General features: G+C 41.6%; 1 protein-coding gene and 1 pseudogene across 2 annotated transcripts in view; one reads left to right on the forward strand and one right to left on the reverse strand.

The window, feature by feature from the left end:
• LOC310719309 (uncharacterized protein) overlaps positions 1 to 4,547 on the forward strand; it is a 92,687-nt gene extending 88,140 nt beyond the window's left edge. Inside the window, exons 20-24 of the mRNA XM_083528901.1 lie at positions 301 to 474; positions 580 to 753; positions 1,006 to 1,179; positions 3,531 to 3,704; positions 4,362 to 4,547. Of these exons, the coding sequence (XP_083385027.1) occupies positions 301 to 474; positions 580 to 753; positions 1,006 to 1,179; positions 3,531 to 3,704; positions 4,362 to 4,371 (706 nt within the window). The 3' untranslated portion in view covers positions 4,372 to 4,547. The remainder of the gene's footprint in view (positions 1 to 300; positions 475 to 579; positions 754 to 1,005; positions 1,180 to 3,530; positions 3,705 to 4,361) is intronic.
• A 5,270-nt stretch (positions 4,548 to 9,817) lies between these two features.
• LOC310719058 (NLR family CARD domain-containing protein 3-like) overlaps positions 9,818 to 22,859 on the reverse strand; it is a 31,742-nt pseudogene continuing 18,700 nt past the window's right edge. The window contains exons 7-10 of the transcript XR_014538269.1: positions 20,600 to 20,773; positions 17,680 to 17,853; positions 10,605 to 10,778; positions 9,818 to 10,508 (exon numbers count right to left, since the gene is read on the reverse strand). The product of XR_014538269.1 is annotated as an NLR family CARD domain-containing protein 3-like (transcript). The remainder of the gene's footprint in view (positions 10,509 to 10,604; positions 10,779 to 17,679; positions 17,854 to 20,599; positions 20,774 to 22,859) is intronic.

Genomic DNA, 22,859 nt, shown 5'->3' on the forward strand with positions numbered 1-22,859 from the left:
AAATATTTTTGTTATAAATGTACTGCAATGCATTAAAGAAGGTTTACCTCAGTCCCCAATCCCAATCTGATTAAAGTCCACATTTAGTCTTCTGTTCTGCTTTAATTTAATATAACAAGTGAGTTAAATATAACACAGTATAATCATTTTAATTTACATGAAAAAGTTAATAATTAACAGGTTATAATCAGTCATCATGTGATTCAAAATAATAAAACGTTTACATAATCATCGGCTTTGCCATCTTTTAATGTAAAATAAATTATCTGTTGAAGAGTGTATCATATTGTCTTACTGCAGGTTGGAGGATTGTCAATTTACAGATGAAGGCTGTGCTGCTTTGACTTCAGCTCTAAAATCAAACCCCTCACACCTAAAAGAACTGGATCTGTCTAAAAATAAAATAGGAGACTTGGAAGTAAGGAATCTGTCTGCTGTACTGGAGAACCCTCACTGTACACTGAAGAAACTGAGGTCAAATCATTTTAAATAAAATTGTACAAAAAATAATTTCACAAATATTTTATTTGATAAAGTAAGTCTTAAACCGAGGTAAAATATGACTATTTTTCCTTACAGTTTGTGGGAATGTGATTTATCAGATAAAGGTTGCCATGCTCTGACTTCAGCTTTGAACTCAAACCCCTCACACCTGAGAGAGTTGGATCTGTCCTGGAATAAAATAGGAGACCTTGGAGTGATGTGTCTTTCTGCTATACTGAAAAATCCACAGTATAAACTAAAGACACTGAAGTAAGAGAATCTCTCTGACAGTCACCTGCGCCCTAGTAAAAGGTTGAAAATATGAAATGGGCTCATCAGAAGGCATGTCCATTGTAAATTAGGGACCACCTTTATTTTGGCCATTTCACATAATTTAATGTGATGTCACTTCTATATTGAACCAGTATCAGAATAGACTATATTGTATTTATATATGTACCTTTTAAAAGTAACTTTAAAATCCAGCTGAAAATATGTTGTGTGTCATGTGTTTTTCTACAGATTGAGTAAGTGTGGTGTTTCAGATGAAGGCTGTGCTGCTCTGACTAAAGCTTTGAGAGCAAATCCCTCACACCTGAAAGAACTGAATCTGTCTCACAATAAAATAGGAGACTCAGGAGTAAGGAGTCTCTCTGCTGTACTGGAGAATCCTCTTCGTAACCTGGAGATACTGAGGTAAAATCATCTCTGTGATGGCCACATGACCTGCTGCATTGTAAAAACACGTTCTCCATTAGTGAGAGTGGAATAAAAGCTTGTTTTATTATCAAGTTTATTTCTAAAGAGCCTTTCAAAATGGACATTGTCTTAAAGCAGCTTTACAGAACTTAAGAATGAAATGGAATTATGTGTGTTTATCCCTGATGAGCAAGCCTGGGGCGAATGTGGCAAGGAAAAACTCCCTTAGATGGTATGAGGAAGAAAGCTTGAGAGGAACCAGACTCAAAAGAGAATATTAAGAGTGTGATTCTAAATCTTAAAACCAATACAAAACACCAGAGAGTGAGAAGAACCATGAGCACTGAAGTGTGTGATTATGAGTAATGTCCTTTCTATACCCCTATACAGTCAGTTGGTGATCTGAGAAGGAAGATTGTTTTATTTCACTGCACAGTGATGAGTCAGATGTACTGTATATATTGTATGTAAGAAGCATTAGCACAAAACACACCTTGATGATACTCTGAAACATTCACACTATGTTTGATGGCACTGAGATTCTAAAATTAGGTTTTGTCCGTTCTGATGTTTGATGCGAAAAGTAATTGATGCTCTTGACCTGTATCTGCATGATGTTTTTTGCATTATGCTTTTCCAGTTTATTGCTTGATTAGTTATATTAGGTACAGTGCATCCGGAAAGTTTTCACAGCGCTTCAGTTTTCCACATTTTGTTATGTTATAGCCTTATTCCAAAATTGATTAAATGCATTATTTTCCTACAAATTCTACAAACAATACCCCATAATGACAAAGTGAAAGTTTGAAATCTTTGCAAATTTATTAACAATAAAAAATAATCAATTATCACATGTACATATGTATTCACAGCTTTTGCTCAATACTTTGTTGAAGCACCATTGACATCAATTGCAGCTTTAAGTCTTTTTGAGTTTGATGCTACAGGCTTGACACACCTATTTTTCTGCAGTTTCTCCCATTCTTCATTGCAGAACCTCGCAAGCTCCATAAGGTTGGATGAGGAGCGTCTGGTCCTCAGCCATTTTCAGATTTCTCAAGAGATGTTCAATCAGGTTCAAGTCTGGGGTCTGGCTGAGCCACTCAAGGACATTCACAGAGTTGTCCTGTAGCCACTCCTTTGTTATCCTTGTTGTGGGCTTAGGGTCATTGTCCTGTTGGAAGATTAACTGTGGCTTTTATCAAGAATGTTAATTGCTGCATTCATCTTTCCCTCGATCCTGATTAGTCTCCCAGTTCCTGTCATTGAAATACATCCCCACAGAATGATGCTGACAGCACCATACTTCACTGTTGGGATTGAATTAGCCAGGTGATGAACGGTACCTGGTTTCCTCCAGACATGACATTTGGCATTCAGGCCAGGAGTTCAATCTTTTTTTCATCAGACCAGAGAATTTTGTTTCTTATGGTGTGAGAGTCCTTTGTAAGCTTTTTGGCAAACTTCAGGTGGGCTGTCATGTGCCTTTTATTAAGGAGTAGCTTCTGTCTTGCCACTCTACAATACAGGCCTGATTGGTGGAGTGCTGCAGAGATGTTTGTTCTTCTGGAAGGTTCTCCTCTTTCCACAGAGGAACACTGGAGCACTTTCACAGTGACCATCAGGTTCTTGGTCACCTCCCTGACTAAGGCCATTTTCCCCCGATCTCTCAGTTTGGCCAGGCAGCTCTGCTTTAGAGAAAGCACCAAAAGAGTGGTTCCAAACATTTACGGATGATAGAGGCCACTGTGCTCATTGGGACCGACAATGCTCCAGAAATCTATCTGTACCCTTCCCCGAATCTGTACCTCGATACAATCCTGTCTCAAAGGTGTACAGAGAATTTAGTCTTCATGCCTTGGTTTGTGCTCTAACATGCACCATTAACTGTGGGACCTCATATAGACAGGTGTGTGCCTTTCCAAATCCTGTCCAATCAGCTAAATGTACCACAGGTGGACTCCAATCAAGTTGTAGAACCATTTTATGGATGATCAGTGGAAACAGGATGAACCTGAGATCAATTTTGAGTGTCATGGCAAAGGCTGTGAATACTTATGTACATTACATACGATTTTCTTTTCTTTCTTTCTATTTATTATTTTTTTGTACATTTGCAAGATGTTAAACAAACTTCTTTCATCTTTTTATTATGAGGTATTCTTTGTAGAATTTTAAGGAAAAAAATTTATTGAATCCATTTTGGAATAAGTCTGTAACATTAAACATCAGGGTATATTCCTGTATAGCCTAAAATGTTAAGTATTACACATTCTCACACACACACACACACACACACACACACACACACACACACACACACTTAAAGCCATTGTGTTCCTCTACAGGTTAAGTGATTGTGGAGTCTCAGATGAAGGCTGTGCTGCTCTGACTTCAGCTCTGATTTTTAACCCCTCATACTTGAAAGAACTGAATCTGCGCTGTAATAATAAAATTGGAGACTCAGGAAAGAAGCTACTGTCTGCTCTTAAAGAAAAACATTACAAAGAACAGACACTGATGTAAGTAAAGACCCTTTCTAGAAAAATTTTAGAATGTAGCCTTTAGCCATGTTATCATTATTTCTTATTAGTTCCAATAAATATCGTATTAGAAAGTAAAGCTGCTTAAAAACATTGCTGGATAAAATTATGATCAGAATTTTTTTTAGCTTTTATCTTTAATGCTGCTTTGTGTTCAGGAAGGTTGTTCCATGTGAAGGCGAAATTCAGGAAGTCAGGCAGAGTCTCCCAAATTAGTGCTTGAAAGTCATTGTAGTCCCTAAAGTCCTTTACAGGGACTGTGATTACATATACTACATTGTGTTTCATACAAAACCTGCACCTAAAAGCCCAATGACCCGACATCACACCCAGTTACCCAATTAAAGGTGTAGTTCCACTACAAATGCAAACTTATCTAGAACATGAATAAAATCTGTAGTTGATATCAGGCAATGGAACAGGTGATTAGCTAATGACATAAACAAGGTAAACAAAATGTGAAACTATAAACAAATGGTCTTCAAAAAAACAGTGAAAGACTCTAGGATAAGGTTTGTTATATTCTCAAAGTGAGCAAAACAGCATTAATACTTCACATTGAACATTGCTCACAAAGTTCCACAGTCAAGTTTGTGGTTATTAATGAAGACATTTTTTGTTTTATTTTATATTTAGTTTGTGGTGACCATCTCTGTGTGATGGAGACTCCGGTGTTCCTGCATTTCCATGTTGGCAAATAGAAAATGTTTTTTAACACACAATACATTTCAATAATGTCTGTCTGTCTATCTATCTATCTATCTATCTATCTATCTATCTATCTATCTATCTATCTATCTATCTATCTATCTATCTATCATCTTTCATTGTGCCATTTGTTTGGATTCGTTATACTTTGCACCTTTATTTGCACATTAATGCACATTTATTTGCAAGATTACTTATACCCTTCTCTCAAGTACTGAGCCATAGTATTTTTCTTTTGTTTTTTTATATCTATATCTATCTATAAATATACAATTTGGTAATTCTTTGAATGTCTTGCTTATGCTGAAATCAGCACAGTGCATTTCAATTACCCATCAGCACCTGCACTTGTATCCACTGTCTCCTCAATTCTGGCTGAACTAATTTTATATAAATAAATAAATCTTTTGTTAAAGTTTCTCCTTTTGTGTTCGGAAGGTTTTTTTTGTTTGTTTTTGTTTAAGCTCTTTTTTTATTTAAAATATTTCAAGTTTGTTTCATTTCATTTGTTTATTCATTTTTTGACATGCTTAAAATTGCAGATTATGTTGATCAAAATATAGTATACTGGTTTTACCTTAATGGTCTTAACCCCCAAAACATTTAGGCATCAGTTCATTGCATTAAGTCATTAAGTGCAAAATGGTTAAACCAGTTGTCAAAATTTGTCAAGCTCTTCTTCTTCACAGAGTTCTATTAAACTGTTTTTGTTAATTGTGTCTTTAATTGATGAATTGTGCAGATTACCCTTCAATTTTACTAATAAAGGGGCGTGTTCACTTTCAGATCAACCAATAATCAACTAGTTCTCTAAAATAGGTCAAGGCTGAATCTCGTGAACCTTTACTGTAATTGGCGAGTGTATAAAAAAATAGCAAAACACAGATTCACAATTGTTGAAAATGGATGAACAACTAGGAAACGAACATGATCGAGAGCCAAGAATAAGGATGCATGCTGGAAGGTTAAGGAGGCAAAATAGAGGAAGAGGAAGAAGAGGCCAGAGACATAAACACATTTCAGATGAAATTAGAGCCACTATTGTGGAGCATGTTGTCAATCATGGCCTCACAATGGTATTGCAAGGGATGATATCTGTTGTGATGTGGATGAAAATCTGTGGCCCGACAGACGGGGACGTAGAGACTGATTACACTGTATAGTGCGGCATGCACAGTTCTGCCTAAGAAGTGTTTCCTATGTTTACCTTTTAAAATTTTCTATCACAATGACATTATATTGTAATTTTTTAGTCAGTCCAAAAAAAAAAAGGTTGTGCTGTTTGTACACATTGTTTTGAGAATGCACTTACTGATTTGCAAATCTTAAGGATGATTCGAGAAATGCTCCAAAGCAACTGAGAAAAACTGTAAGTCATTAAGTGCAAAATGGTTAAACCAGTTGTCAAAATTTGTCAAGCTCTTTTTCTTCACAGTTCTATTAAACGTTTTTGGTAATTGTGTCTTGAATTGATGAATTGTGCAGATGAACCTTGAATGTCACTACTGAAGGGGCGTGTTCACTTTCAGATCAACCAATAATCAACTAGTTCTCTAAAATAGGTCAAGGCTGAATCTCGTGAACCTTTACTGTAATTGGCGAGTGTATATAAAAAGAGCAAAATACATTTACAATTGTTGAAAATGGATGAACAACTAGGAAACGAACATGATCGAGAGCCAAGAATAAGGATGCATGCTGAAAGGGTAAGGAGACAAAATAAAGGAAGAGGAAGAAGAGGCCAGAGACATAGACAAATTTCAGAAATTAGAGCCACTATTGTGAAACATGTTGTCAATCATGGCCTTACAATGGCTGAGGCGGGTCGGAGGGTACAGCCGAATATTGGGAGATCAACTGTCTTCAATAATTCAAACATTTCGTAGAGAGAACAGGTATGTAATCCACAAGTGTGGACTGTGTTGTTAATAGTGTGTATATACATTCTCCAACACAAGTTAGAACACAAGTATACAAGGATAAATGTATTGCATTATTGCATTTTTTCCACACAGGACTGCAGGATTACCTTATAATCCTGCAGAGGACCCCTTTCCATTCAGTATTACAGTTCACTAAAAAAAATGTAAATCCTGTATGGTTTCTTTCGATCAAATGAATCAATTTGGGCTGTTAAAATTTACAGATGTCATACAGAAGAAATTCAGCCTTGTGTATTTTCAATCATTGTAATCCAAACGACAGTTTATATCAGGAAATACTAAAACTGTACTGTCGTACTGGTGTGACTAAACATTTTGTGTGTGAACAGTAAGATGGCAATAATATGTTCATTGAAAAATACTTACTTTTAAAAGATGAATCAAAGATTTTGAGAAAAGTTGATAAAAGTCTTTTGCCAAAAATCCAATGTTCTTTATAAGTGTAAGTTTGTCCATGATGAGCCACTGTGGAAAGGAAAAACTTCCCGAGATGGCATAAGGAAGAAACCTTAAGAGGAACCAGACTTAAGAGACTTAACCCTCATCTGGGTTGCACCAAATGTCCATTGATTACAGATAAATACTATGTTGTGGGGTACAGTGATGGTGATCAGAAGTAAATTGTAGTCCTAAATCTGTTTGACAGACTGTCAACTTCAGCTCATTGTTGAGATCCACCCAATCCACGAGGCTAGCCACAAAATAGTTTGCAAGAAGTCTTTGTATTAGATATGCCATTTTGTATTAGATAAAACAGAAAAGGTTTGCTCATAAATTCTCTTGAATGTAGTTTTTTTGGCTATCAGTTTAATTGACGGAATAATCATCACATAAAAGAGTCCAACTGAACACCGTTCACCAAACAATGCTTTATTCTTGGAGCTCGCAGAACATTGATAAAGATGAAGACGACAAGCTGCCGAAACAAAAGATGTGCAAACCTCCCAGCAGACCCCCCTCTAACAAGAGTTCCAATTCTATCCTTTCTCAATACTTCTGGGCTCCACACTAGGGCACGTTGCAAAGACTCTATCCCCAAAACAACCTTTACCAGACAAAATAAGCTGCACAAGCGCCACAGGATGTCTCGGTAGAGATGGCAATAAAATAAACATTATCAGAGAACGGGAAAAGGAGGCGTCCTTTACTATAGAGACATGCAGGCTTACATTAGCATTCAAAATATTAGCACACCCAATAACCCAAATAAGAAATACACCACCAAATTCACAATAAATACAATGTTAACAACACAAAATGAACAACAACAAAAAAAAAAGACTTACTTGGTTGAACTCAAAACAATAGTTTTCCAACCTGGACTCAGCGCAAGAGGCAGCCATGCTTCTAACAAAACATCATTCGTGCTCTGTTTTTCCTTGACCTTTAGCTCTAAATTTTAGCTCTTAATTTAATTCTTGAGAGCCCCACGGAATTTGGAGGAGGTACTAAATTGAAAACTCTAGTAACATCACTATGGGGCTGTTGCAATACTATAAAGCACTTTCCTTCCACCTCACGTAATACCTGTTCTATCAATCTTTGGAAGGATGCTGTGGCATTTTGCAGGGTGAACAGTAAACAAATAAATGTATATAGACTTGTAGACAAATTCTGTTTTTTTTAAAGTTATCTTCATCCATTTCTCTGCCAGTAGGCAATTTTTTTAATCCAGGGTGCAGAAAAATATTCTGAATTTGAAACATAGAATAGGCATATAAATAAGTCTTGGTTTTGAAGCATCTCGATAATCTGCAAAGGATCTGGAACCGCAATCTTTTTTTTAAACCCTTTAACATGACACCTTTATTTTTTTTCTATTTTCTTCACCTAAGCAAATTCCCCTTTTGTTTTTATCTCACTCAGCCTCTCCCTGCTCTAATCACATACACCTGTTCCCCATTACCTTTCCCCTTTAGCAACAAAAAAAATGTAATGCACCTCTGATGTAGGAAAGAAAAACTATTCAGTTCTGGTGTTGTAGGCATACAGCACTGAGCCCTGTGGAATACTATTTTGGTTACCAGAACGTTGATTCCCAGAATGACTGGCACAGTTCATTAGTATCTTGCAGGATAAAGAAATGCTTACAGACTGTCCTTGGACTTCACCTATCCAACTCACTGTGCCTAGGGAGTTTTATCTCTGTCCACTGGCCAACAGGAACAAGAGTTTTGGATTAGTGAAAACGTGCTTCCAGTGTCAACAAAATAGATGTCTATGGAAATTATGGGAAGAGCAATGTTCTTACAATCATGATGGTCTTGACTCTGGTCAAGCAGCACAACTCGGTTGCCAGCCTTAGGTTCAAACATCCATCACTTCTGTTCTTCTCCATTCAACTCCAATACCTTTTGGAATTGTCAAAGTCTCTTTCAATTTCTGCCCCAATCCTGACTAACTATCACACGTCTTTGACAGTTCCTTGTAGCAAACTGGCAAGTCACAGGTTTCAATTCCTTGAAATTGCCTAAAACACTTCCTTCTCAGAAATTTTTTTTTTTCACATCACAGACACAATGCACAATACTGGAATGCATTTCTCTAAAACATTTCTTAGCACATTTTTCCATTCCAGCATCTTCCTAGCTGCTACATCCTTATAGTCCTTGAGTGCAGGAATCTCTCTTTAAACTGCATCCAGTTGACCACATTTTTCCTCTCTGCTAACCACGGATAGGCAAGGATTTTTACATGACTTAAGGGTTAAACAACAAAATATTCCTTACACCACTCAATATACACAACTGAGTCATCATCAAGAGAATTGTTAGAACTAGGGAAATCATGTTTTACTGGAGGGTTATATTAGATTAAAGACTGGTTGCTCTGGTTGTGAGCATGGCTGGACTATAGGCTGGGTCATATTGCTAGGTGGAGCATGGGTAGCTTTAGCTAGAGACTTTTATTGGGACTATTGGGGTAAATGGAGCCACTTTTCAGCTTCTCTTCTTTTCAGCTTAACCTAAGTCTTATCTATGACTAACATTTCCAACTGTTATTTTACACTCTCTCACTCCTGTTGAACATGATAGTATATTGTCATCTTATCTTCTATCTTTTTACATTGTTTGAAAAAATTAATCAAAAGAAACTTTCTCGCTTACTATCTGACTATTGTCTGCTATTCGATTTTCTAATGCAACCATTTGGTCATTCAGAGATGTAACTGATGAGCAAGAATGATGATATTCCTCTTTAGTAACATTATACATAGCTCTTTCATTTTTCTCATTGGAGTCAATATACAAGTCACTGAACCCTCTCAGGGTAAAAATATTGTTAGCCTGATGGTCCCTGTTCAATCTTTAATGGTCTCCCTAAAAACGTTCTAAGGAGGCAAGCTACATAAAGTTAAAGAAGGGACCCACCGATTGGCTTTATAATTACCCATGGTGCAATAACAAATGTGAAAACCCAGAATGCATATACACCAAGAAATTATGGTTTTAACGTTTATATGAAAAGAAATAAAACAATTGCAAAAAAAACCCCCAAAACATAACAATTGCTGCAAGACAAAGACTCGAAGTCAAACACCTGCTGTCACTGTTGTTTGGAAATGAGGGAAAGAAAGAAAGCTTTCATTCAAATCTGACCATTGTCCATAAAGAAATCTGAATGTCCTGTAGATTAGTGACTATTGTGCTAGTTGCTAAAATGAAGAGAAATTTAAGAAATGTCTATAGAAAGACATAAAATTATTTTAAAAATTCCAAATGAAATCCAGTCACCTTGTGCTGAAGTTCAGGCTTAGCTACCACTGTCTTTTGTCTGCTCCTGTTTGGTAGCTTAAAGAGCCTTGTTTAGTTAAGAACTCAGCGGAATATAAAAAGTTTCTCAATCCGGACTCTAAGCAGTCGGGTAAATCCAAGAAGACAACACTTTCCAAGCTTCAAACAACACGCTCTTCTTCTTTCGTCTTACCTGCTATATACAAGAGGGGGAATGCTGCAAAAAAGCCCCTAGTGCATGGTAGTGACATTACAATTGGCCAATAGCATTCACCATGAAGTATGCTGGGGTTTGTTGGGTGGGAAAAAGGACAGAGGGTCCACTTCAGCAGATAAAGTGTCTGCATCGGTGTCTGGATCAGAGCCGTTTCCATCAGGGACTCAGACCTCATGAAAATCTAGGTGTGAAAAGAGAAACTAGAAACAGGGAAACTGCTGGAATGGAACTATGTGTACTGGCTAGCAAACATTTGTCTAAAAAGGTCCATACTCACATTAGAGTCTGTAGTTTGAAATGTTCATCATCCTTAAGAGCAGAAAGCAGCTTCTTTCCAGAGCTTTTTATTGTATTATTAGACAAATCCAGCTTTCTCAGGTATGAGGGGTTTGATCTTAGAGCAAAAGCAAGAGCAGCACAGCCTTCATATGAGACACCACAGCCACACAACCTGTAGAAAAATATGAAACAAACACACCTTCTTTGTTTATGAACCTTATGTGGGACTTGAAATGACATTGTGTGTATTGAGAATGTATGACCTTTTTAGAGGATTTTATGATAAGTGTAAGATATTATTACTTTTTTATTTTGACTTTTGAAAATCTGACAGATACAGATGTTTGTTGCATGACATTGATTTTCTCTCTTTGGAGCTCTTTAACAACTAACAGTATTTAACAGAGACTTTATCATATTATGTATTATTCATTATTATAAGGAGATTAGGCAAACATAGTTTTGGCTGTTAAAGTGCTAGATTATAGGACTACCTGACTGTTTGGTCTGTTTATTTTCACTTTTTGATTGGTACCACCCAAACATTAGCTGGAAAAGTGGGTAAAAACACATTCAAATGTCAGGTGTTGTGACATTTTCCCCAGGTGTTGTGGGATATACACACTCAGGATTTTCATTTTTTTTCCTGATATTTCCAATAATCTAGCAACAGAAGAGATCCTGGAAATCATCTTGGCCCACAATTCTACCACCTGTGTAAAGCAGGGTTTTTCAACCGGTGGTCCGCGGCCCCCTGGTGGTCCGCGGCAGCATTGCATGTTGTCCGTGACAGCCTACATAATTTCTCTATAAAAATCACTTTTTTTCCATAATTAATTTTTCCAAACATTTCCAGATTATTTGCACATTAGTGGGAAAACTGAATTTAATGAAAATATAAAAAATATTCAAACTGACACAGGATAGATTGCACCTATCAGGCCTATGCTTTGCTAACGTTGTGTTTTGTGTCATATACGCACACATTCATCTTGCGCGTGAAATAGACACCCCCCCCCCACACACACACACACACACACACACACACACACAATACTGGGCCGCGGATTACTTGTTAGTCAGAATGGTGGTCCCTGGCACAGAACCAGTTGAAAACCCCTGGTGTAAAGGATCAAATCCCCTCCTCAATTCTCCAGTCAATCTGATACAACAATCTGATACTACTTTTACCAATGAGTCTATAACATCTGGTCATATACTTTATTCAAGAGGGCATTGGTTATTGACATTCTCAGGAAACTCCCTGATTAATTCTATTTTTTTTTTCCAAATTCCTTGCTAATCATCTGTCTCGTCATCTCTCCAAGATTCTTCAAGCCAGTCTCCAACCTAGCATCAAAGTGGCACAATACGGAACAACTGCACTTTTGGTTGTCACTGAGAAGCTACACCAACCAGGCATACCTTTTTGACTACCAATCAGACATAACATAATGACCACATGCATAATATTGTGTTGGTCCCCATTTTTTTGCCAAAACAGTCCTGAACCTTAACATTAACCTCTTCAGCAATTTGAGCCACAGTAGCTCGCCTGTTGGCTCGCCACATGGGCCTTCGCTCCCCACATGCATCAATGAGCCTTGGCCACTGTTGACCCTGTCACCGGTTTACCACTGTTCCTTCCTTGGGCCACTTTTGATAGATACTGACAACTGCAGAATGGGAACAGCCCACAAGAACTGCAGTTTTGGAGATGCTCTGACCCAGTTGTCTAGCCATCACGATTTGGCCCATGTCAAAATTGCTCAAATCTTTACTGCAAATACTTTTTCTAGCACATTAACTTTTAGGACAAAACATTTACTTGCTGCCTAATATATCCCACACACTAACAGATGACATGATGAGATAATCAGTTTTATTACCTTCACCACTTATAATGATATTATGTCATAATATTTTGCCTGGTCGGTGTATGGTAAATATGGGGAAGGACTGCAAGAAGGTGGCCTGCACTGATGTTTTCGTTTACATCATATGGAAGGCCAGGTGCAAGTGCACCAGGTAAGCTGGCCAAGACAGTTTGGGTAATGTTCTGCTGGAAAATCTTGGAGTTGAGTATTCATATGGGTGTACCTTTAAGTGCACCTCTTAATAGCAACAGTATTCCCAAATAGAATAGAATAGAATAGAATAGAATAGAATAGAATAGAATAGAATAGAATAGAATATGTTTGGCCTTTTTCAGCAAGATTAGGAGGCTGCAGTCACACTAGACTTTTAGCATGCAAAATTTCTTTAGAGTGGCACCTGCTTATGATCTGAGTATGCAGTGACTTTGCAAAACAGATATTTCACAACATTTCATTAAATGTTGATTTTATTTTCAGTTCACCAAAGTCCACCAAACTTTAACTTTCAAATGCAGCAAATTGTGAACCTCCTTCACACTCAGCTTGCATTACCAGTTTCCACCATTCACATGCATTTACTGGATGGCAATGAAATGAAAAGTGCAACGTGTTAATTCACAGGATCATTTCTTTTTTTAAAGGCGCACGCACTCTGATCTCCTCTCATACGTAGACCCATTAATCCTGTTTTAATTTCAAATCTTTGTTGCTATATGAATGTATACGAGTCGGAGGGTTTACTAATAGACATTATTGTTTGTGATATATAACGAAACCATTTTTAGAGCTTAAATAAAAAACATGGTTTATAGGTTTTGCCTGTCCATAACGCTAAATTTGTAATACAAATCTGGCAACCCTGTTTTATGTGACTAAGAGGAATTATACTGAATGGGCATTTAATGACAGATTAAAAATATTTATATATATATATATATATATATATATATATATATATATATATATATATATATATATATATATATATACACAGTACAGACCAAAAGTTTGGACACACCTTCTCATTCAAAGAGTTTTCTTTATTTTCATGACTATGAAAATTGTAGATTCACACTGAAGGCATCAAAACTATGAAATAACACATGTGGAATTATATATGGAATTATATACATAACAAAAAAGTGTGAAACAACTGAAAAATTTCATATTCTAGGTTCTTCAAAGTAGCCACCTTTTGCTTTGATTACTGCTTTGCACACTCTTGGCATTCTCTTGATAAGCTTCAAGAGGTAGTCACCTGAAATGGTCTTCCAACAGTCTTAAAGGAGTTCCCCGAGAGATGCTTGGCACTTGTTGGCCCTTTTGCCTTCACTCTGCAGTCCAGCTCACCCCTAAACCATCTCGATTGGGAAGGTGTGTCCAAACTTTTGGTCTGTACTGTATATATATATATATATATATATATATATATATATATATATATATATATATATATATATATATAATCTTTAAATTAATTGATAAATTAATTATTTTACTTTTTTTATTGTAATAGTTTGGACATTGAATTTTTTTGCAAATTCACTGCTGTGTCAGGGATTCACCCTGCCACGCCCCCCCTCTGTAGCTGTCAGGGATTCACCCTGCCACGCCCCCGTCTGTAGCTGTCAGAGATCCACCCTGCCACGCCCCCCTCGATAGCAGTCACGCTGCTTCCCAAGATTACCGACAGCTGTGGCTCATGAAAGATCAGACTACATAAACTCACGTTCTTGAGTCACAGGCTGTCGGTCGTTGTATTGTCATGCAGGTAAATCGCGTGGCTGCTCAAACGCCGGGATTCACCGCTGGCTATTTCTCCGAACTCCATTTCCTTATTGAAGTACTCATTGCCGAAAGCTTTACTTGCATTGGGATTAGGCGTTTGACATTCGCGCTCATAGTGGATACTTCGTTACGAGCGGATGTCTGGGTTTGCTTTTGTTTTCATTGGTGTATGAGTGTTTTGTTTTTTGCACCTCAATAAAGAACATGATTGGACTTTATCTGCTTCCGCGTCTGCAGCCTGACAGAACGACCGACCTATACCGAACGCGGATTCGCCATTCCGCGATTCCGACCGCGACGGATCGGCAGCTGAACCCGGCTTCGGATTTCCTCCGGAAGCTCAGTGCCGCTCCTCGCGGATCAGATCCACAGAAGCCGGATCATGAGAGCGCGGCTGCGCCACGCCCCTCAGAGAGCGCGAGGGGATTACCGGCTCGGTACTCGGGGAAAAAAGACGAATTAGGCGGATTTCTGCAAGGCATCGGCGAGTATGTGGCTGTTAACATTTCCCGGTTTCCTTCCGAACGAGCCAAGATTGCCCTCTGTATTTCCCTCCTGTCTGGTGAAGTTCTTGCCAAAGCCAGCTCACTATGGAGCGCCAAAGGGGGCAAATTCGGCTCACTCGCCGAATTCAGCGGGCTGCTTCTGGGGAAGTTGGGGATAGGGGTGGTGGATCTCCACTACAGTTCCCTCGAGGAGGAAGGTGCTCCATTCCAAGGTTCTCAAGAGCACGTGGCTCCGTGCCGGATTTCCCATGAGCCTGCAGCTCAGCCCCAATGTTTTAATGAAAGGGCTGCTTCATCTCAGGGTCTCTACCAGCGTGCTGCTGTGTTCCGGGGTTCTCGTGGACGCACCACACCATCGCCGAGCGTCGGCGAGCACACCATGCCATCACGAGAGCGCCGCGCCGCCACAGAGTCTTCACGAGAGCGCCGCGCCGCCACAGAGTCTTCACGAGAGCGCCGCGCCGCCACAGAGTCTTCACGAGAGCGCCGCGCCGCCACAGAGTCTTCACGAGAGCGCCGCGCCGCCACCTCCGGTCACAGAAGGCGAAGTGACTCCTCCGAGTCCCTCTCCAGACGACGCCACATCCCAGAGCCCCTTCCAAGGCGACATGCCCACGAAAAGCTCGGCTCCGCCTCAGGATCTCCAAGAGAGCTCCACCCAGCTCCAGGTCCCTCCAGAGAGCTCCGCCCAGCTCCAGGTCCCTCCAGAGAGCTCCGCCCAGCTCCAGGTCCCTCCAGAGAGCTCCGCCCAGCTCCAGGTCCCTCCAGAGAGCTCCGCCCAGCTCCAGGTCCCTCCAGAGAGCTCCGCCCAGCTCCTGGCTCCTCCAGAGGGCACGACTCCGCTCCAGGCTCCTTCCGAGAGCTCGTCTCCGCCTCCGAGCGACCCCACGAGCTCGTCTCCGCTTCAGTGTCCCAAAGAGAGCTCCACTGATGTCGTGGACCTCCAGGCGAGCCCTTCTCCGCTCGTGGATCTCCAGGCAGGCTTCACCTCATTTCCAGGCTGCTCAGTGGGCTCCGATCTGCTCCTAAGGGTCCCAAGGAGCGCCCCTACGCCCAGGGGTTTCCCTGTGCACTCACCCCGGCTCCAGGACTGCAAAAGGGAAGTTGAACCGCTGCCCCCGGGTTCCACCGACGGCGACGGTTCACCCCACAGTCCCGCAGAAGGCGACGGCTCGTCTCCAGCGCCCGCAGAAGGCGACGGCTCGCCCCCAGCGCCCGCAGAAGGCGACGGCTCGCCCCCGGGCTCCGCAGAAGGCGACGGCTCGCCCCCGGGCTCCGCAGAAGGCGACGGCTCGCCCCCGGGCTCCGCAGAAGGCGACGGCTCGCCCCCGGGCTCCGCAGAAGGCGACGTCTCGCCCCCGGGCTCCGCAGAAGGCGACGTCTCGCCCCCGGGCTCCGCAGAAGGCGACGTCTCGCATCCAGGCTCCACGCAGGGCGACGTCTCGCCCCCGGGCTCCACAGAAGGCGACGTCTCGCATCCAGGCTCCACGCAGGGCGAAGGATCGCATCCAAGCTCCACGCAGGGCGACGTCTCGCCCCCAGGTCCTCTTCAGGACGACGGATCGCCCACAGGATCCCCGCATGGCGACGTCGGTCCTCCAGGTCCCTCTGACGGCGACGTCGGTCCTCCAGGTCCCTCTGACGGCGACGTCGGTCCTCCAGGTCCCTCTGGCGGCGACGTCGGTCCTCCAGGTCCCTCTGGCGGCGACGTCGGTCCTCCAGGTCCCTCTGACGGCGACGTCGGTCCTCCAGGTCCCTCTGACGGCGACGGCGGTCCTCCAGGTCCCTCAGAGGGTGGTACGACGTTCCTGGTCTCCACCCGGGACGTCCTCCACTCCCCGGTCATTGTCATGGTTGGCGTCCAGTTCCGGTTCCCCCCCCATGGAGATCGCTCCGGCTTCAATCCCCGCCAGGGGCTTTACTCAGCCTCCCGTCAGCACCGAGGGCGTGGCTCCGTTCCGGATCCTCCTGCAAGGTGTTGTTCCATGCCGGCTCTCCGCAGAGGATGCTCACCAGGCCTCCGTTGCTCCCAGGCGTCTAAGGAGGCCTTCCTCGGAGTGCCCTGGCCCGCCTGGCATAGGTGGGTTTTGGGGCGTCAGGTGTCGCCCCTGGATGGGGGGGTACTGTCAGGGATTCACCCTGCCACGCCCCCCCTCTGTAGCTGTCAGGGATTCACCCTGCCACGCCCCCGTCTGTAGCTGTCAGAGATCCACCCTGCCACGCCCCCCTCGATAGCAGTCACGCTGCTTCCCAAGATTACCGACAGCTGTGGCTCATGAAAGATCAGACTACATAAACTCACGTTCTTGAGTCACAGGCTGTCGGTCGTTGTATTGTCATGCAGGTAAATCGCGTGGCTGCTCAAACGCCGGGATTCACCGCTGGCTATTTCTCCGAACTCCATTTCCTTATTGAAGTACTCATTGCCGAAAGCTTTACTTGCATTGGGATTAGGCGTTTGACATTCGCGCTCATAGTGGATACTTCGTTACGAGCGGATGTCTGGGTTTGCTTTTGTTTTCATTGGTGTATGAGTGTTTTGTTTTTTGCACCTCAATAAAGAACATGATTGGACTTTATCTGCTTCCGCGTCTGCAGCCTGACATGCTGCTTTTAGGCTCTGCAGCTTCCACACAGTGCATTTAGTTTGTGTCCCAGGTGCGGTTTGTATTGATAGTTACATTTGTATACAGTACACAGTAATTTCAGAAACACTCCAATCACATAAAGTCAAGTTTTCTACTGCAGTTTCTCACAAATGTGCCACAGACCTAATTACAAATCATCAGTGTAAAGTGAAAAAAAATCTTCCTTGAACTTATAACTTTTGCTCCAGTCTAACTTTTTGAGGATGTGTGTTACTGAGCAGCAGGTCATGTGACTCTCAGAGAGATGATCTTACCTCAGTGTCTCCAGTTTACAGTGAGGATTCTCCAGTGCAGTAGAGAGACACTTCACTCCTGTGTCTCCGACTTTATTATAATACAGATCCAGTTCTTTCAGGTGTGAGGGGTTTGATCTCAGAGCTGAAGCCAGAGCTGCACAGCCTTTATCTGAGACACCACACTTATACAACCTGTAGAAAGGCAATAACTTTAACAGATTTATTTTCTTAGTTTGACAAAAGATCTTTCCTTAAAATGTGTAGAATTATCACAAATATTGTTAATTTGTCCTCCTCTCAAAAACAGGTGTAATTAAACAAGTGCTTTGGGAGCATTTTGTCGGAGGGAGGTAGTGAGATACTTCTGGCATATCTAAACTGATCTCCTTGACTGTAGATTGCAGTTTGGACATTTTGATAATTTAATATATTTATCATATCTGTACAATAAAAAATACAGTATCAAGCATGCACTGTGATCTCACAAATTAATCGCTTAATAAGTTAATCAATTAATTAGTCAATCAATCAATCAACAGAGGTTCTGGCTTGTAATTTTCATAAGCATTAACTCTGCATTAACTTCATAGTTTTCTTTCATATGGTCACTCAACACTGTGTCAGTAGCTGATGCTATGGGAAACACCTTGGGTTTGATCTTATGCCAACAATTATGCCACAACAGTGCCAATTCATCACTCTTGATGTCCCACTGGGAGCAGTCCACCAGCAGATCATCGTCTTCACAGATGCCTCTCTAACAGAATGGGATTCAGTCTTTGAGGCCAACCAGCTTTTGGTCTCTGGGACACCTTTTATCACAAATCACTCCTGCTATCACTCTTCTTCACCCACTCCACCCTGCCTGCACTCTTTTCTTCACTTCTCTAACACACACTTCATTACTTTGCACCCCAGGTACCTAAACTCATCCACCTTCTCCACCTCTTCTCCCTGCAAATACACCACTTCACTGCCCTCCCTCTCATTCACAGACATGTACTCTGTCTTACTCCTACCGACTTTCATTCCCCTTCTCTCCAGGCTCTTCTTAACCTGCTTCCTACTCTCATCGCAAATCACAATATCATCCGCAAACATCATTAGCCGCATCTCCTTGTACTCCTGCCTACTTTTCTCATCTCTTCGTTGATCCCAATTCTGTTTCGCCAACCTCTTTCTCCTTATGCTTTTCTGCACTTCCTCATCTCTTTGTCTTCCTTTCTATTTCTTTATGTCACACTAAGTAGCTTTCTAGCTGTCTCCCTTATTACTTCTGTAGTAGTTGCCCATTCATCCAGCCTTTCTTCACCACCAGTGAGCCTCTGTCTGACCTATTTCCTGAACCTCACACTACAGTCCTTTTCCTTCAGTTTTCACCATCTTATTCCTTTTTCAGTCTTCCCTCTCCTCCTCTTATTCTTTACCTCCTATGCATCCTACAGACCACCATCTGATGCTATCTAGCTACACTGTCCCCTGCCAACACCAATCTCTGGAAGAATGAACACCTCAAATGACATAAACTGCCTCATAATGATGGTGGTGCCTCTAGCCCTAAAGCACTTCCTTCTGAACCTAAGGGGCTGTCTCATAGTGATCCACATGCAAACATATTAATAGCATCTTTCATAAATCACCAGAGCAATTTGCCCTTGTGCCCCCTGAACAGGTTAGCAAAACACACTTTGGTCCAGGTGCAAGGCAATATGCTTTAAATGAGAACAGTTTGCATCTCTTGCATCCTCTTGAGGCAGGGGTTGAAGCTTGAGGAGTGGAAATTGCACCCTAAGTCAGTTCAGTTTGACATGGCAAAGAAGGACCTCTTTGCATCAGCCAAAACAACACATAGTTCCCTATGGCCCTGCAAGACAGTTGCTGGTGGCTCCATGTTAGTCATATCAAGCTTGGATTTTGGGTCTTAAATATTCCAGGTTCTGGGATTCTCCTGGAAGACTCTCCCTTGGAGACTCCAATCAAGAACAATCTGCTGTCTTAGGCATGGGGCATTGTGTGTCATCCCCAGGTGGAAAGGTGGCCCCTATGTCACTTTTTTTGTTTGTATGACATCCATTGCTGCCAAAAATGCACAATTGACAGCCAGTCGATAAGGAGATACCTGTTAGTTGTCCTTTTTTATGTGCATGGAAAAAACTGTTAGGGCCTTTCTGTCTTGCAAGAGTTTTTTTCCAGGGACTTAGCCATAGTGTCAGAGGGGCTAACATGACCTCTATTTAAAACCTTGGAGTCAGCTGTGGACGAGCTACTGACCCTCTTGGCTACTCTTATGGCCTTAATATCTCTCAGTATAGTGGGAGACTTACAGTCCTTGTCAGTAGAGTCATCCTGCCTGGACTTCAACCTAGCACACACACTTGGGGTTTCAGGTCCTCTTGTTGTGTGTCAATTCAGCATTCCCTTTGGTGTAACTTGTTAAAGCTTAATCAACATTGCATTAGAAGTGTGGCTTGCCAGTGGAGTACTTCCAACCCTGGTTTCGATATCTTGTTTTCCACTGTCTGATGACTTGTCCTTTTTTCACAATTCTGCAGGGCAAGCGCATGTAGCATGGTGCAGTTGGTATTGGCTTCTTATAGCATCAGCTACCAGACACGACATTGCATAGTTTGCAATACTTTCATTTGCCTGTTGTGTTTTTCCATGAAAAATGTGGGACTCACACAAAACAGATGCCCTTATATGGTGCTGGTGACATAGCAGGCATAGGCCACATGCTTTCCATCAGCCAGACAATTGTTTAATTGTAATTGAACTTCAGGCACTCATCAAAACCAGGAGTTCTCCATAGCATAAGATATTAAAAGAATCCTCCTAGGAAATTTGTGATGAATGAAACACTTCCATCTATTCTGGTCTCACTTTTAGAAAATGTGTTACTGAATAGCAGGTCATGTAACTCTCATTACCACAATCTCACCACAATTTCTCCAGTTTACAGTGCGGATTCTCCAGGACAGCCGAGAGACATTTCACTCCTGAGTCTCTTGTATCATTATAAGACAGATCCAGTTCTCTTAGATGTGAGGGATTTGATCTAAGAGCTGTAGTCAGAGCAGCACATTCCTCATCTGAGACACCACAGTTACACAACCTGTAGAGACACAATGACAGACTGTCATGCAGTGAAATCCTTTTAACACATAGTAAATGGCAGAATGGAGTAAAAAAAATTTAAATAGAAATTAATTTAAGAGTAGATTAAATTAATAAGTAAAATAAAAAAAACTAAGAAATTTTTAATTTACAATATAATGAAATATATTTGTTGTTCCCAAACAAGGTTGTGATGTTTCCTGCCAGGCTGCTCCTATTGGTTAAGGTGTAAAAGTCCCTATGTATCTTGGAAGGCAGTTTAAATCCGTTAATGTAGCACAGACACTGATGAGTATTTTTACACCAGAAAGTTGATGTGACAGGACATGTCAGGATTATAAATTACTGTGAAGATGTTATGATATGATGGAGAGGAGAAAGGTGGATATGTTCTGTGTTCAGGAGACTTAGTGGAAAGGGAGTAAGGCCAGGAACATAAGAGGTGGGTTTAAACTGTTCTATTATGGTGTAGATGGAAAGAGAAATGGTGTAGGAGTGATCCTAAAGGAAGAGTACAGTAAGAGTGTAGTGGAGGTGAAGAGAGTTTCTGATAGGGCGATGATCGTGAAGCTGGAAGTTGAAGGCGTGATAATAAATGTCATCAGTGCTTATGCTCCACAAGTGGGTTGTGAGATGGAGAAGAAGGAGAAATTCTGGAGTGAGTTGAATAAGGTGGTAGAAGGTGTACCTAGGAATGAAAGATTGGTGATTGGAGCAGATTTCAATGGGCATGTAGGTGAAGGGAACAGAGGTGATGGGTAGGTATGGCTTTAATTAGAGGAATGTGGAAGGGCCGATGTTGGTAGATTTGGCTGGAAAAGGATGGAAATGACAGTGGTGAACACTTATTTTAAGAAGAGGGAGGATCATAGGGTGACATATAAGAGTGGAGGAAGGTGCACACAGGTGGACTATGTTCTATGTAGGAGATGCAACCTGAAAAAGATTGGAGACTGTAAGGTGTTGACAGGGGACAGTGTAGTTAGACATCATCGGATGGTGGTCTGTAGGATGGGTTTGGAGGTGAAGAAGAGGAGGAGAAGAGTGAGGACTGAAAGAAGAATAAGATGGTGGAAACTGAAGGAGGAAGACTGTAGTTTGAGATTCAGGGAAGAGGTCAGACAGAGGCTCGGTGGTGGTGAAGAGGTGCTGGATGATTGGGCAATTACTGCAGAAGTGATAAGGGAGACAGCTAGAAAGGTACTTGGTGTGACATGTGGAAATAAAAAGGAAGACAAAGAAACGTAGTGGTAGAATGAGGAAGTGCAGGAAAGCATAAGGAGAAAGAGGTTGGCAAAACAGAATTGGGATCGACAGAGTGATAAGAAAAGTAGACAGGGTACAAGGAGATGCGGCAGCTGGTGAAGAGGGATGTGGCAAAAGGCAAGGAAAAGGCATATAAGGAGCTGTATGAGAAGTTGGACAATAAGGAAGGAGAAAAGGATTTGTACCGATTGGCCAGGCTGAGAGACCGAGCTGGGAAGGATTAGTTGCAAGTTAGAGCAATAAAGGATGGAGATGGAAATGTGTTGACTAGTGAGAAGAGTGTGTTGAGAAGACGGAGGAAGTATTTTGAGCAGCTGGTTGGGTGGTGTGGAGATGGTAAAACAGGAAGTGGATAGGATTAGTAAGGAGGAAGTGAGAGCAGCAATTAAGAGGATGAAGAGTGGAAAGTTAGTTGGACCAAATGACATACCGGTTGAAGCATGGAGATGTTTAGGTGAGATGGCAGTGGAGTTTTTAACAAGATTGTTTAACAGGATTTTGGAAGGTGAGAGGATGAATGAGGAATGGAAAAGGAGTGTGCTGGTACCAATCTTTAAGAACAAGGGAGATTTGCAGACCTGCAGTAACTAAAGGGGAATTAAGTTAATCAGTAAAACAATTAAGTTATGGGAAAGAGTAGTAGAAGCCAGGCTGAGAGAAGAGGTGACCATCTGTGAGCAACAGTATGGTTTCATGCCGAGGAAGAGCACCACAGATGCCTTATTTGCTTTAAGAATGTTGATGGAGAAGTATAGAAAAGGTCAGAAGGAGTTGCATTGTGTGTTTGTGGATTTAGAGAAAGCGTACGACAGGGTGCC

This window comes from Silurus aristotelis, assembly GCF_946808225.1.
Source record: "Silurus aristotelis genome assembly, chromosome: 24".
NCBI classification, from domain to species: Eukaryota; Metazoa; Chordata; class Actinopteri; order Siluriformes; family Siluridae; genus Silurus; species Silurus aristotelis.